Genomic DNA, 14,830 nt, shown 5'->3' with positions numbered 1-14,830 from the left:
ACCAATAATGCATTTATTTATAAACATTCAATAAAATAGACAATACGATTAAAACACTTTACAAATAAATATATATATATTCAAGTTGAATCTAACATTGTTTTAAGTTTACAAATTAAATACAATTGAATAAATCATAAAAATGGAATTAAGTTCGCGAAAGTTTATTTGTTTTCCATATTATAAAATTCTCGGGGAGGTATTTTAAATATTATAAAATAGCGATCAAACATTTTTTTGGAATAACATCGGTGACATTATAAATACTTAGAGGTTCCATTTTTGAAGACACAATAGAAATTTCCAAAGGGAAGAATTTGTTGTTACATACTTTGGCAAATTTTTCAGAGATCCGAGTCGAAAGGAAGCATATTTTCGACATATTCAAATAATATCATGTTCAGTCAAACATATCAACACTTTCTGTACTTAAAACTAGTTTAAAAAAATTTAAAATGACTATTTTTCCGTCAGAGACAGCTGTAAAATCTCCTCCAGTAGTTTTTCTTCCCTCAACCGTTCCTCCTCCATCTTCATCTGCTCTTGCTTGCTCAGCAGAAGGGCCCTTTGAAGATCGTCAGTCACAGGGGAATCATTTCCTTCGGAATCGTTAGATTCGGAGTTAGGGCTCTGGCAGAGGAACAAACTAGCTTGGATAGCTCTAAAAATTGAAGCATTTACAGATCTAGCGTCTACACTCCAAAAAGCAACTTGATGAAAAAATTCATGTTAAAGAAAGCGTCTATTATAAAAAAAAAAAGGTTGAAGTGGTGGAACATAGATATTTAACCCAACATTCAATTTTGGGCCAATTTTATTTGTTTTAACGGGTGTTTTTTTCGAGGTATATAACTTTAAGTTGGCATTACTGTTCAAGATGGCGACCGATTTGACAGCTGTCAAGTGATTTAATCTCAGTTTGGTTTGGCAATTCATCATGAATAGACTCACGCCTGAACAACGCTTGCAAATAGTGCAATTTTATTTCGAAAATAATGGTTCTGTGCGGAATACGTATCGCGCACTACGTCCATTTTATTTTGTTTAGCGATGAAGCGCACTTCTGGTTGAATGGCTACGTCAACAAACAAAACTGCCGCATTTGGAGTGAAGCTAATCCTCAAGTGTATGTCGAAACACCGTTACATCCAGAAAAACTGACTGTTTGGTGCGCTTTATGGGCTGGTGGAATCATTGGTCTGTACTTCTTCAAAAACGATGATTGCCAGAACGTTACAGTCAATGGTGATCGGTATAGAGCCATGATTACTAACTTTTTCATTCCTGAATTGAACAACCATGATGCCAAGGAGCTGTGGTTCCAACAAGACGGCGCAACATGTCACACAGCTCGTGCCACAATCGATTTATTGAAAGACACGTTTGGTGACCGCCTAATTTCACGTTTTGGACCTGTGAATTGGCCTCCAAGATCTTGGGATTTAACACCGCTAGACTACTTTCTGTGGGACTATGTAAATTCATTGGTTTATGCGGATAAGCCACAAACCCTTGACCATTTGGAAGACAACATTCGCCGTGTTATTGCCGATATACGGCCACAAATGTTGGAAAAAGTCATCGAAAATTGGACGTCCAGATTGGACTACATCCGAGCCAGCCGTGGCGGTCATATGCCAGAAATCATATTTAAAATGTAATGCCACAAGATTATCTTGCGGATAAATAAAATTCATGTCAATCGAATAATCCATTGTTGTTTTATTGCAATTTAAAGTTCTATAGCTCTAAAAAAAACACCCTTTATATGCAACTGAAAAATTGAAGTGCTTTGAAATGATAAAATGGTGGAAAACAACATATCTAATCGCATTAGAATAAGAAATTAGAAATCAAAAGGGAATATTAATATTTTACGTTTTCTTCTAATTCTATCTCACCTCTGAAGCTGTCTCTCTTCCTCCCCCATGAAATTGCTAGGAGTGGTGGGTCTGGAAGGTTTTTGAGCCCTAAGAGCTTCCCAAATATCGACCTACAAATCAAGAATGATCAATAAATTCCGTTAGAGTTAAAGAAAAATTACTTCTTCTTTTTCTGTACCGGCGTCAATTAAGCTCTGCTGAATAGCAAATTGTAAAAGATCATCTTCTTCCTCCATGCTAAATTGTCGTCTAGCGTCATTACCAGCTGAAAAACAAATAGAATTTAAAAAAACCTCAACGATTATCAGATGTAGACAAAACCTCGTAAACTGTTTACAAAAAAACATAAAGAATAAGATAAATAATCAAAAACAGTGGAGAGTGGTGAACAAAATATAAGAAACAGAAAAAAAATACCATGAATTACCATTACCAATCTGAATGTAATCCGGTGGACATTCAAACAGACTTTCGTCGAGCACGCAAGACATGTCCGTACCATCCTCAAGCCGGGTCACTTTGGGTACTGCAGCGTCCAAGCCGAAAATGTTCCCGAAGGTAATTCTGGCGTTTAAAACGTGGAAAATTGGAATCTCTGGAAAAAAAATCATATAAATTTTTTGGCCCCTCTCCAAACTTCCAATTTCTCACCAATTTTAACTGGAAATCCAGCAGGTAACTGCAACTGGATGAAATCCTTCAGTTTGGCGAAATGGGGGCTAGAAATGGCCATGAGATCCACGATCGGCAAAATCTGCTCGGGCAGAGAAAGGGGGTATTCCTCGCTGAGCCAGAGGGTGGCTCTGAACTTCTGCACCTTCATGTTGCACTCTTTGGGACGACCTATGTCTCTGCCTCCCATCTCGATTTCTGCATCGAAGTACTCTTCGGGAGTGATGTTACAGGGGTTGGTTGAATTGACTAGAATCTCCTGAAAAATGAATATTACTCGGAATATAGCAATTGCTAACCCAAAGGAAGTTCTATTATCTTATTGGTGAAAACATCAAAATGACAGGAGTGCATTAGTCTATTACTTACCAACTTACCAAAGAAAATAAGAAATCAAGAGACTTTAAGATTGTTTAATGGAAAACTCAAAAATTTACGTTATACACATTTCCTACAATGTTTTGTAGCCTTAATATAGGGTGATTCACCGGCAGGTCCTATTAGATGTTTATGGAAAACTAATCATAATTTTGTGCTGAAAATTTGCTTGTTGGGGTTTCAAGCAATGATCTAATAGGACATCCTGGTGAATCACCTTGTAAAGGGTGTTTTTTTTAGAGCTATAGAACTTTAAATTGCAATAAAACAACGATGGATTATTCGATTGACATGAATTTTATTTATCCGCAAGATGATCTTGTGGCATTACATTTTAAATATGATTTCTGGCTTATGACCGCTACGGCTGACTCGGATGTAGTCCAATCTGGACGTCCAATTTTCGATGACTTTTTCTAACATTTGTGGCCGTATATCGGCAATAACACGGCGAATGTTGTCTTCCAAATGGTCAAGGGTTTGTGGCTTATCAGCATAGACCAATGACTTCACTTAGCCCCACAGAAAGTAGTCTAGCGGTGTTAAACCACAAGATCTTGGAGGCCAATTCACAGGTCCAAAACGTGAAATTAGGCGGTCACCAAACGTGTCTTTCAATAAATCGATTGTGGCACGAGCTGTGTGACATGTGGCGCCGTCTTGTTGGAACCACAGCTCGTGGACATCATGGTTGTTCAATTCAGGAATGAAAAAGTTAGTAATCATGGCTCTATACGGATCACCATTGACTGTAACGTTCTGGCCATCATCGTTTTTGAAGAAGTACGGACCAATGATTCCACCAGCCCATAAAACGCACCAGTCAGTTTTTCTGGATGTAACGGTGTTTCGACATACACTTGAGGATAAGCTTCACTCCAAATGCGGCAGATTTGTTTGTTGACGTAGCCATTCAACCAGAAGTGCGCTTCATCGCTAAACAAAACAAAATGGACGGAGTGCGCGATACGTATTCCGCACAGAACCATTATTTTCGAAATAAAATTGCACTATTTGCAAGTGTTGTTCAGGCATGAGTCTATTCATGATGGATTGCCAAACAAACTGAGAATAAATCACTTGACAACTGTTAAACCGGTCGCCATCTTGAACAGTAATGCCAACTTAAAGTTATATACCTCGAAAAAAACACCCGTTATATAAATTCTGTCAAAAACCTATCGAGTAACTTACATTTGTAGGGACGGGAATAGAGTGATTCTCCTCGATTTCAGCTATACCGAGAAAATTCTGCAATGGGGTCTTATTGCTTTTACACCTGGCCTTGTCGCTCTCGGTCAGATGTTCCGTCCTCGTCTTGGTAACTAATTCTACGTTGGTAGCTCCGAACACTTTGCAGTAGAAACCGTTTACGACTTCCGATTTATCAGATCTCCAACCCCACATGCCGGCCTTATTCCTGAAAACGCGTAAGATCTTTTAAAAACAAAGAGATGGATTTAATTGGTTCGGGGTTCGAATGGTTAGGGACCTACCTTTCGAAACTGATCTTGTCTGTATCGATGTAAGTGGTGACTATCGGAGTAGTAAGCCTTTGCGATACAGCACCCTGATTTGCCGATAGGATCTCGGCTGCCTCTTCCTGAATTTGCATCTCCTCGCAGTAGACCTGTCTTAGGTCGTGGTCTATTTCTAACATCGTAGCACCGTCACCTGCAAAATTCACGATTTCAAAATTTAAAATTCGTTTTGGCTTGGAGAATTCTAGCCCTAATGTAATATCTGCATTCAGTTCAGCATATAATTACACCATGAAATTTTTTTCACGACCTTCAGACAATATTTCAGTTCTGGAAAAAATACCTCTTCGAGTGGGACTCGAACCCGCAACCTCCGAATAACTAGTCCGATGCTCTAACCACTAAGCCATCGAGGAAGCTGAAGATTCTCCGCAATGAGGAACCACTAATCCCAGCTTCCTTGTGGATTTGTGGTTAGAGCATCGGACTAGTTATTCGGAGGTTGCGGGTTCGAGTCCCGCTCGAGGAAGTACTTTTTCCAGAATTGAAAAATTGTCTGAATGCCCTGAAAATAATTTCATATACTAACACACAGACGTTAAAACCATTAATTATATAATTAGACTGTTGAATGTTGATAGTCTAAATTTTGTAAATCTAATAAGAATAATTCAATTCAAAGTGGTTATAATGCTGTGTAGCAAAGTTCAATTTTTGTCAAATACTTTCAAATAAGGCTATGCAATCAAAGTAAAAAGTTTCTTCCCAAAATATAATGTATCCTAATGAATATTTTCAATTTAATATCTTCCACTGCATGAAAGACCTATCAAAAGCATCTAGCAAGCAAATCTTGATAAATTTTACCATTTCTCTTATAGACATAGCTCAAATTTCCACGTAGAGCGGGACATATTTGAAGACCTGATTAATAATTTTCATAAAATAATTTTGAATTGAAGAGGACACAAGTAGTTAATGTTGAAAAGAAGGTATTATCTTTTTTTTATTAACTCAGAGAGGCCAGTGCCAAGAAAGACTGCACTGAAACTAACCTTAAACTTTCAGAAAATACCTCCTTTTGCACCAACTATTTGTAACTTTCCAGAAATTCTAATCTAATATGCAGAATTAACTTACTTCGACCTTGGAAAACATAACTTCTATTCCCCCTTTGCCAACTTGTGGTATCGAAGCCTAAAAGAGTTGTATCTATTCTAACATTGGACCCTTTTTTATATACCTTGTATGTATCACTAGGGCACATTCTGGACAGAAGGGGTACTAAAAGAATATGAAATAGTTGTCGAATAATCTGTTTTCTTTAAGAAAAACAGCTTACCCCAACTAGTAAACTCCCATTTCATTTCAACATAAAAATCTGGTGCTTCTTTCAATCTCTCTAATAGCATAGGAATACCTTCCATTCGACTAGTATGTCTCTGTAAGTTTCTCCTTTCTAGAACTAATTGTAGTAATTCTGGATCCCCAGTAGCTACAGCTTCCTGTACCACTGTAAACATTTTTCTTATAGTGAGAAATATTGCAATGAAATACTTTTTCTTCTGAAGATCACATTAAAATTTTTTTTGCTAATATTAAATCTGAAAAATCTTCAATTAATCGATTAAGATGGTTGAAAAGCTTTAATATTATCTAATATGTGATAATCCAGGGTTTATTCCCTTAGCTTCATCGTTCTATAAGTTGATTAGGCTACACCACAAAATTTCTAAGGCTTTGTTCGTAATAAAAGTAATGGGTCAATATGACAGGTGAATATATTCCTAATTGGATCAACAAATGAAAAATTTACCTGTCCATCCGTCGGAATTTTCAACATTTACATTGGCCTCATTGTTCAACAAAGCCCTAACAGATTCCAAATGTCCCAAAGTAACAGCCAGCATAAGAGGCGTTCTGCCCCTAACATCTTTTTTTTCTTTATCATGCTAAAAATTAACGTCTCAGAGACAGACATAAATGAAGAAAACTAACTTACTTCGTTTTTTTTCAATTCATCAGATAAATTCTCAAAATCGTTGAGCCAAACTAGCCAATGAAGAGGATATTCTAACTTAATTCTTTCTTGGGTAACCATTGTATTTAGAGTAAGATTTGAGTTTTTTCAGGAACAGTGATAAATTCACAAGTACATGCTTATTTGATCAGAACTTATAAAATCGAATGTTGTAAACACTACTATTGCTATCTGACAGTTTCCATATCACTGAAGTGATTCATATATATATCGTTCTCTGTCATTGTTTGAGGTTTCATATTTCACCCATAGATAAAAGATATTTTGATAATTATTTGCAAGATCAAATTTCATGTTTGTTTGCTGATGGAAAAAATAGAATTGTAGATTATAGTTTCTCAGTGAATCAGACTTAGAAGCATAATAATGGTATTATGCAAATATACAGTAGATAATATGTTTTGTATATTGAATGGATTCGATTAATGGAATGAAAATAAGAATGAATTTATCGAATGTCAAATTATTCTGTGGAGTGGCTGACATGATAATCATGACATTAAAATAATAGGTTTGTTGATTCTATAATCTACAACAAAGAACGAAAACTGAAAGAATTCGAAATGACTCTAGAAACAATCCCAAAAGATCTTCGAGGCCTTAGGGCTTGCCTTTCCTGCTCTTTAATTAAGGTAAAAATTAAATTATAATCAAGAAATTATAAATTGATGTTGCTACCAATTATATTAAGTTGCCCAAGATTCTTACATATATTTATGGATATGAATTTTCAGTCCTTCGACCAATTTGAATATGAGGGATGTGATAATTGCGATGAATTTCTTAGAATGAAAAATAACAGAGATAATGTTTACGAATGTACCAGCACTAATTTTGACGGGTAAGAAACTGTTTTAGTAGTTATCCAATTTTATCATTTATTCGGATTTTTAAGGATGATCGCAGCAATGAGTCCAGAGGACAGTTGGGTTTGTAAATGGCAAAGAATAAGTATGTATATACTCTAGTATATCCTATTTTATTCTAATGTATTGCATTTATTCTAGATCGTTTTTGTAAAGGAGTATATGCAATCTCTGTATCGGGTAGACTTCCAGGAGGTATAATAAGAGAAATGAAAAGTAGAGGGGTAGTCTATGTACCTAGAGATAGAAGTCAACGATAAGAGAATTATCAATTACTATTCAATTTTTATGTTTAATTTAAAGGAGAATAAATTGACTGACTTATAAAATCTTTATTAATGTAATTTGTGTAGTTAAAACATCCTTTCTTTTGACTACCCTATCATTCCATACAAAATATATAATAAAAACTTGACGAAATAAATTACATCACAATGACAAAAAATGCTTTCAGTGTAATAAAAAGCTCAACAAATAAATATATATTTGATAAAAGGCACAGGTGTCGGGGTCCTGCATTTTACTGCATCGTCTGGAACAAAAATAAACAAAATTATTTGCAAGAAAAATTCCGGCACCTATATTTTACTTCCAATATTCGAAATCTTTAGTATCATATTCTGCAGTTTTTCTTACCCAATTATTTAAGAAGAGAATTATCTAAAATGCTGGTAACGGCTTCAGTTTTCAGTTCTTTATCATCCATATTTTGATCAATTTCTTCTTCGGTGCCAGCAATAAATTCGCCAGCCTCTTTTACTTTTGTTCCAACACCAGTCAAAATAGTTTTGCCAGTGTATTCAATGTCACTTTCGATGTTATGAAGTGTATTGGTGATCGAAGAACCTATATCAGTGAGACTATCAAAAATAGAGTTGCTTTCAACTTGAGCATCATTTGCTGCAGCAGTTGCTCCATTAGTAGTAGTAACTCCTAAGAGAAAAAAAAAAAGAAGAAACTCAATAGTAATCTACAATTATTATGGTTTTTAAATTAAAAGTAGGCTAAGAAAAACTCTTTTCAGCTATGAATAAAAGCATCATTTTCAGGATTCTCACCTTCTTTGACCTCTTCTTTCTTTGCCTCGAGATTATTGCTGGCATCAGAAATTTCGCTGCTTAAGAATTCGGTGACCTCTTTAATAGGAGGTGTTTCTTTTTTCTCTTCTTTATCCCCCATCTCTTCGACTTCTTCGTTATTTGTACCGTTGAGTTTGGATTCTTCAGTAGCGTCTGCAGATTTTTCTTCTTGGGTGTCCGACGAACTCTGGATGTAGAGAAAATGCAAATAAAGAAATTTCAAAATTCACTCAACGCAAATAACACTGCGCATATTTCTCATGGGAAATGCTATTTTTGAGGTTATGATCGAAATTTTTCCATTTTCTATGGTTGAATTCAATTCGAAGTTATAGGATTTCCCGATTTTAATCGTATTATCGATTTAAATGAGGAAATAAAACTCTCGTACTCGTTTCTTCTTAATGTCAATCAATTAAAATCCATCGATATTGAACAAATAAATAAATAAGGAAAAAACAGGGACACTCACTTCACGCCAAGGGGTCTGTCAAGGCGACTTGATTGAAACAAACATTATGAGGACCACTTTAAAGGGATGATACATAATAGGGAATGATTTGGACACATAAGGAAACCTGGTATAAAGCAATTACATACGCCATAGCCAAAGCAGTAACTAAGATGAGTATATAAGAATCTACAATTACAGATATCAGTTTAGTACTCACAGATAACAGAGTAGAAGTAGTAGTACTTGGGAACTTTGATGGTGGCGACTTAGGAGGGGCATTTTCGAAATATCGACCTTTTTGCAAAGTTTCTACGACAATATCTTTGGATGCTACTACTGTGTCCCGAAGGAAATGCAGCTCAGAGCTCAATCCAGAAGCAACTTCGTTCTTTTTATCCTCGGTCTCCTTTTGGAGGTTATCGAGGCTTTCGGTTACTGTGTTAGCGCCATTGGCGACAACTTCTTTGACTTGCGAAGAGACTTCTTCCTTTTTGGAGTCCAAACTTTCCTGCAGAGAGCTCAAACCCTGCGCTACCTTTTCAACGCCAGCTGAAGCAGTTTCTTCGGCAACTTTGACACCAGCGGCGATGCCAGAAGAAACTTCTTCTTTTTTCTGTGATACTGCCTCTTTGGCCTCATCCGCAAGTTGTTTTTCTTTGGTTAGAAGAGATGTAGTCCATTCTGACGCAGTTTGTTCAGCATTGGAGGCGATATCTTCCACTTTCTTCTCGACCACCTCTGCTGTTTCTTTGGCCTTTTCAACACCTGCTTCTGCGCTGGCTTCAACAGTCTGCAAACCGTTTGCGATACTGGCTCCGGCGGATTCTCCGAAACTAGCCATGTCTGAAGTTAGAGACGATACATTTTCCACCACAGCATTTTCGGTTTTCTTCGCTGCACCATAGACTTCTGCTACTACTTCTTCTTTCGTTTGCTCAAGTTTCTGGATTGCTTCCTCTGTGGTTTTTTCGACCTTTGGTATTGCACCTTTGACCGCTGCCCCAGCCTTACTGATACCGACCTCCGTCTGTGTTTCAACGTGGTGGAATTCATCTTTCAAACCATTCTCGACGGAACCTGCGACATTAGTTACTGAGGTGCCTACTTCGTTCTCGACCCTGTGTGCATCATCTATCGCGTGAACTAGGTTATTTTTGAATTGGCTCAGGTCCACTCCTGCGTTCGACAACTCATCAGCTAAGTTTGTTACTGTAAGAAGAAGAAAAAATTAGTTCGAGATTGTTTTGGAATTGCTTTTGGATACGACAAACCTGCACCTGATGTAGCTGTATCCAATCTCTGCAAACCTTGTTCGGCAGCGCTTACCACAACCTCTACACCTTGTTGAACTTCTTCCTTGACCTTGCCTCTGTTGAATAGACTCCTTACTGGGGCTGAAATAGAAAATAAGAAGAACTTTTATTAACTTCTGTGGTTCTAATCATTATCAAGATTTAATGTATTTAATTTAATTTTAATTGATTCAAACCGCGATAATTCTTATAAAAAAGGTGTAGGAGATAAGTAATCCTTGTTTTTTAATTACTCAATTGAATATAATTGCAACTCAATTCAATGACAAGATGATCGATTTACATCACTCAGAATTACAGAATGGAAAATTATTAAACGTCAAGTTTCAAATCCTTACAGTTGCTTCTATGACTTGTCAGTCATGATTTCGACTATTATATGAATAATTTATAAATAATTATTGAACAGCTGGCACAAACCGAATATTTTTCGTTTTATCTGAACCGTTATTGTTCAATTATAACAGTTAAGTGGTCCGGAACTAATTTTTTTCCTGTGGTTTACACGAATAACTGACCTACGAGATGAGGGTCTGGCATACATAGAATACGAGTTCATCGGAATTATTTTTAGCATCTGAATTTAAATTAATTGTGACTGTGGGCTGGTGATATGCTGGTATGGCGTCGCAAAAAAATTATATACAGATAAGGTTTTGTATGAAATCGCCGGTAATTGCGATAATGGGATGGGATGGAAAGAAAATAGGAGATGAAAATTCATAGATAGAACACAGAATAAAATGATAATTGTGATAGAAGAAGAATTCGATTATTTTTTTTATACAATAAAAAAATTCAAAGTTTTTGAACGTTAATATAATATAATTTTCGACATTTTTCTGGAAATAATCGATGTTTTGACGGAAAAACTAACGCATCAAACTGACACGTGTAGACTTTTTTTCAACTCACCTAAAATCAAAGTGTTCCAAATGCACTCTTTGAGAAAATCGCCTAACAAACACATTTTTAAAATAAAGGACGAATTTTATAACACAAAACAGGAGTTTTTCGATGCGGAAATCCTTACGTGGACTGCCCTAGAACTGAATAAGTCAAATTTTTATCTACGTCGCCAATTCGTGTTGTTAATTTTCCAAACTCATTGGTCAGAAGAAGCTGTGCGACTGAAGAAACAGATGAACAGATGTGCACTGGCGAAAAAAAAGTTTAACGTGTGTTTTCCACATCGATGATCGTCTTAAGAACGATGATTGAAACAGACAAGGTGGTTATCATCAATTTTTGAAATTTTACGGTTTCAGGAGAAAGTAGATGCTGAATTAAATTTGAATTTTAATTGATCACGAGATGGAACAGATGATGGGTTATCGTTTATTCAACCGTTTGAACGTGTATACACCGGGTGTTCGTTAATTAATAGGCCAATTCAAAAGTCCCCGGTCTACCATAGTAAAACACATTCTTTTGGCAAAATTCGATTTTATTATCCAACATAGTTGCCTTCGAGGGCGATACAGCGATTATAGCGATCTTCCAACTTTTCGATACCATTTTTGTAGTACGATTAGTCTTTAGGTTCAAAATAGGCCTCAGTTTCGGCGATTACTTCTTCATTGGCGCTAAGTTTCTTTCCAGTGAGCATTCTTTTGAGGTCTGAGAACAGGAAAAAGTCGCTGGGGGCCAGATCTGGCGAATACGGTGGATGCAGAAGAAATTCGAAGCCCAATTCATGCGATTTTGCCATTGTTTTCAATGATTTGTGTTTTAAGGTTGGTACTAACTGAAAATCATATGGATTCAATACTAGCACCGCCATCTGTGCATCAGACCGGTAACTTTTCAATTGGCGCCTAATATAAGTACCTTGACCTTTCTGTTGAAACGCAAAAAAAATTGTGGAAATTATTATTGAGGTAAATTTAAAAGCACTAATATTATAAGTGAGAATTTCAGATTTGCTGTCTTTCCCTGCCTCGAATACCTGAAATTCTAAACGAAAACGCCAAATAAACACGAAACACTAATAAACCAGGAAGTTCCGTTTTTGAACAACCCCCGTATAAAATTCGAATTATCTTTATGCCAATTCGTATTTTTAGCAAATGAAATCGTTCAAGGGAAGCAAAGATCGAACAATAACGACTTTAATTGATAACCCCAACAACATATTTGAAAAAAAAATGCAAACCAGCATTCTTTCCACTCAGATGCTCATAAAAGTTGAAATTTATCATTGTTTTCCGTTCGTATCAAGTCAATTATGATTGATACTTGTTCAGAAAACAAACGAAGCGTTATGACACTGTTTTGATTCATTATTTATTGTTTTGTTAACGTCGGTTCGTTTAAGATATAAGAAAATTCACGTTTCAATTCTGTGATTCACAATTTTTTATGGTCGCATTATGCATCGCGGACTTTCGAATGACGCTGTTTTGCGTTTTAACGAATTACGCCTTTAATGCCATCCTACGAAAAGACATTCTGCCAGAATTCGAGTGTACAATAACAAAATTCAAGTCGATGAATGCAGTGAATTACCAGTCAGGAATATTTTTAGATCGTAAATCAGGTTTTCTATGTTAGTCATAGAAACCATAATCACCGGCTCTATTTTCGTAAAATTCTACATTATTCAACGCAACATTTTTGAGCTGATGGTCAAGCGTGAAACATGCCAAGGATATCATGCACGTCTCGAAGTATCATTATCAAGTGCGAAATTGAAGCTATAAATAAAGGGAACCTGATATATGTCAAGACATTAACTGAAACCACTCAATGACAGGGATAAAGGAGCATAGATACGGATACCTAAATGGGAAATATTTCGTTACAAACAATGCATTTTTATTTTTCCGAACCACCGAGAATGTAGGATCAAACAAAGTGGAATACCAACCGTAAGAAATTAATTAACAACACATGAACAAACTCAAGGCTGTCTTTTGTACCTCCCACAAACATCTAAGGTTTCTAGACAACCACAATTTTCTGATACGTCACACTATTTGAATTTTAATTGGCAATTTTAATTTCTATAGAAAATTTAATCTACTTGACGAAGATAAAAAAGACAAGGGGGTACAAAAAGTATACTATTAATAACCATAAAATAAAGCATACAGATTTATTATCTATGTGTAAAATCGAAATAATTGAATAGTATAACTAATTGGTTGAATATTGCGAAATGTGGTCTAACCACGGAAACAAAGATTACCTAATTTTCAAGTTCAAATATCGTAAAATACGTACCTGACCAACTTGCACCCATTGCTGACTTAGTCGGAAAACTGAATCAACTGAAACAAGAATTGACGCCCTTCTTTGAAGACACCACAAATGCGACTTGGGATCTTCGTTTTGAAACGCAAATCCAAACTAGCGAATCACCGTAAACAAAGCAGCGTTGCAAAATTCTATCCACACACTGAGTGCGCCACAGTGTAACTAGCCGGTAGGTTGATGATCTGACTCAACTTCTATTTTTACCTTGAGCCAACCGTTTGGCTACTAGTAAATGTTAAATACCTACTAGAGAGGAATATATACACGTACTAACGTGCAGACAAAATTTGATCTAATGCCTCTTCTTGATATAGTTCCGCCGGATTGATTTGAAAGATATATACAGGCTGTATCCAGGGATTAAAGACGTAATGAAAGGATATTTCTTTGTTCGATGACAGCAGTGGCAGAATATGTTTCTTATTTCGTTTGGTTCAATTATTTCAATGTTGAGCAGATGTGGTAACATAATAGACTATATTATTTGTTTTCATTATTTCGTATGTCCATTGGAAATAGAATTCATATTTTTCTTTTGTCGTATGAAAATTTTTATAATCCTCTACCACCCCCTAAACTGTACCATGGATCCGCCACTGGATACCAATTACTTGAATTTAATAATATTCTATGTTTCCATTAATGTCAGTAGAACAATGGAACATAGAGAATTAATTACTGATACAATTAATTTTAATTACTACATCAATATTTATATCTAAATTCAATTATCTGAATGCATATAGTTACACTAAAATGGAGTTTTATTTATTGATTTAAACTCCGCCGTATACTCCAGAATTTGAGAATTCACCTTGAAAAAAATTGTCTTATATGCTGAAGAAATTTCTATAGTCACTTGAGTATCTAAAAGCTTCAATTTCAATATTGAGGGACACTATAATCGATAAAATTAGAATTAAGTAACTAATCAACAATTATTTTTTCGATATATTATTAGAAAATTATGAAAGAAGCGGTTTCAGCGCCCTCTTATCAGATTCTTAATAAAATGCATACCACAAAGCAGAGTCAATTTTCACTTTCTTAACAAGAGCCTGTATATTTCACATTAGAGTAAGTTCATCATTTACAACCCCATGAAACCAATTAAAATTGACCAATAAGTACAGTAATAAATATAGTTAATGAGCAATCACGAATAAATTAATCCATTTCTAATAAAGACGTAACTTCCTAAAACAGCCTGTATAAGTGCTCACACTTCAAACGCCTGAATATCCTAAGTTATCTCATTGCCCCTTGAGATTAAACATCTATTTCTGGACTTCAAAACAACTCGTTCGTGTTTGAACAATTCTGAAGAAAGAGAAATATTGTTTGTCTTTTACTTACAGTGTGTTCTTAAATTGGAGGTACAAACGAAAATGACAGATTCCTCGGG

General features: G+C 35.7%; 3 protein-coding genes across 5 annotated transcripts; 1 reads left to right on the top strand and 2 right to left on the bottom strand.

The window, feature by feature from the left end:
- Window positions 1–57: 57 nt before the first annotated feature.
- Window positions 58–6,655, bottom strand: LOC123681869 (ankyrin repeat domain-containing protein 13D). Of its 2 annotated transcripts, none has more exons than XM_045620198.1 (11): window positions 6,417–6,655; window positions 6,231–6,366; window positions 5,757–5,927; window positions 5,555–5,698; window positions 4,430–4,607; window positions 4,128–4,353; window positions 2,535–2,814; window positions 2,311–2,478; window positions 2,045–2,148; window positions 1,902–1,993; window positions 58–661 (listed from the first exon to the last, which is right to left on the bottom strand). In XM_045620198.1, exons 1-11 carry the CDS (start codon window positions 6,513–6,515, stop codon window positions 460–462), a joined length of 1,800 nt encoding a protein of 599 aa, XP_045476154.1. In that variant the 5' UTR covers window positions 6,516–6,655; the 3' UTR covers window positions 58–459. The 2 variants fall into 2 exon arrangements, with proteins under 2 accessions (XP_045476154.1, XP_045476155.1); XM_045620199.1 differs by having other exon boundaries at window positions 2,317–2,478.
- A 260-nt stretch (window positions 6,656–6,915) lies between these two features.
- On the top strand, window positions 6,916–7,654 carry LOC123681873 (transcription elongation factor SPT4). Its single transcript, XM_045620203.1, has 4 exons — window positions 6,916–7,087; window positions 7,190–7,296; window positions 7,351–7,406; window positions 7,463–7,654. The coding sequence occupies exons 1-4, from the start codon at window positions 7,019–7,021 to the stop codon at window positions 7,579–7,581; spliced, it is 351 nt and encodes a 116-aa protein (XP_045476159.1). The 5' UTR covers window positions 6,916–7,018; the 3' UTR covers window positions 7,582–7,654.
- Window positions 7,639–13,717, bottom strand: LOC123681871 (neurofilament medium polypeptide-like). Of its 2 annotated transcripts, none has more exons than XM_045620201.1 (6): window positions 13,393–13,717; window positions 10,126–10,248; window positions 9,072–10,063; window positions 8,380–8,587; window positions 7,958–8,254; window positions 7,639–7,853 (listed from the first exon to the last, which is right to left on the bottom strand). In XM_045620201.1, the coding sequence occupies exons 1-5, from the start codon at window positions 13,409–13,411 to the stop codon at window positions 7,962–7,964; spliced, it is 1,635 nt and encodes a 544-aa protein (XP_045476157.1). In that variant the 5' UTR covers window positions 13,412–13,717; the 3' UTR covers window positions 7,639–7,853; window positions 7,958–7,961. The 2 variants fall into 2 exon arrangements, with proteins under 2 accessions (XP_045476157.1, XP_045476156.1); XM_045620200.1 differs by lacking the exon at window positions 13,393–13,717 and adding an exon at window positions 11,083–11,367.
- Between the last annotated feature and the right edge of the window lie 1,113 nt (window positions 13,718–14,830).

This window comes from Harmonia axyridis, chromosome 6 (assembly GCF_914767665.1).
Source record: "Harmonia axyridis chromosome 6, icHarAxyr1.1, whole genome shotgun sequence".
Classification (NCBI taxonomy): Eukaryota; Metazoa; Arthropoda; class Insecta; order Coleoptera; family Coccinellidae; genus Harmonia; species Harmonia axyridis.
The sequence above is the reverse complement of the archived record's forward strand: the minus strand, read 5'-3'. Positions and strand labels throughout refer to the sequence as shown.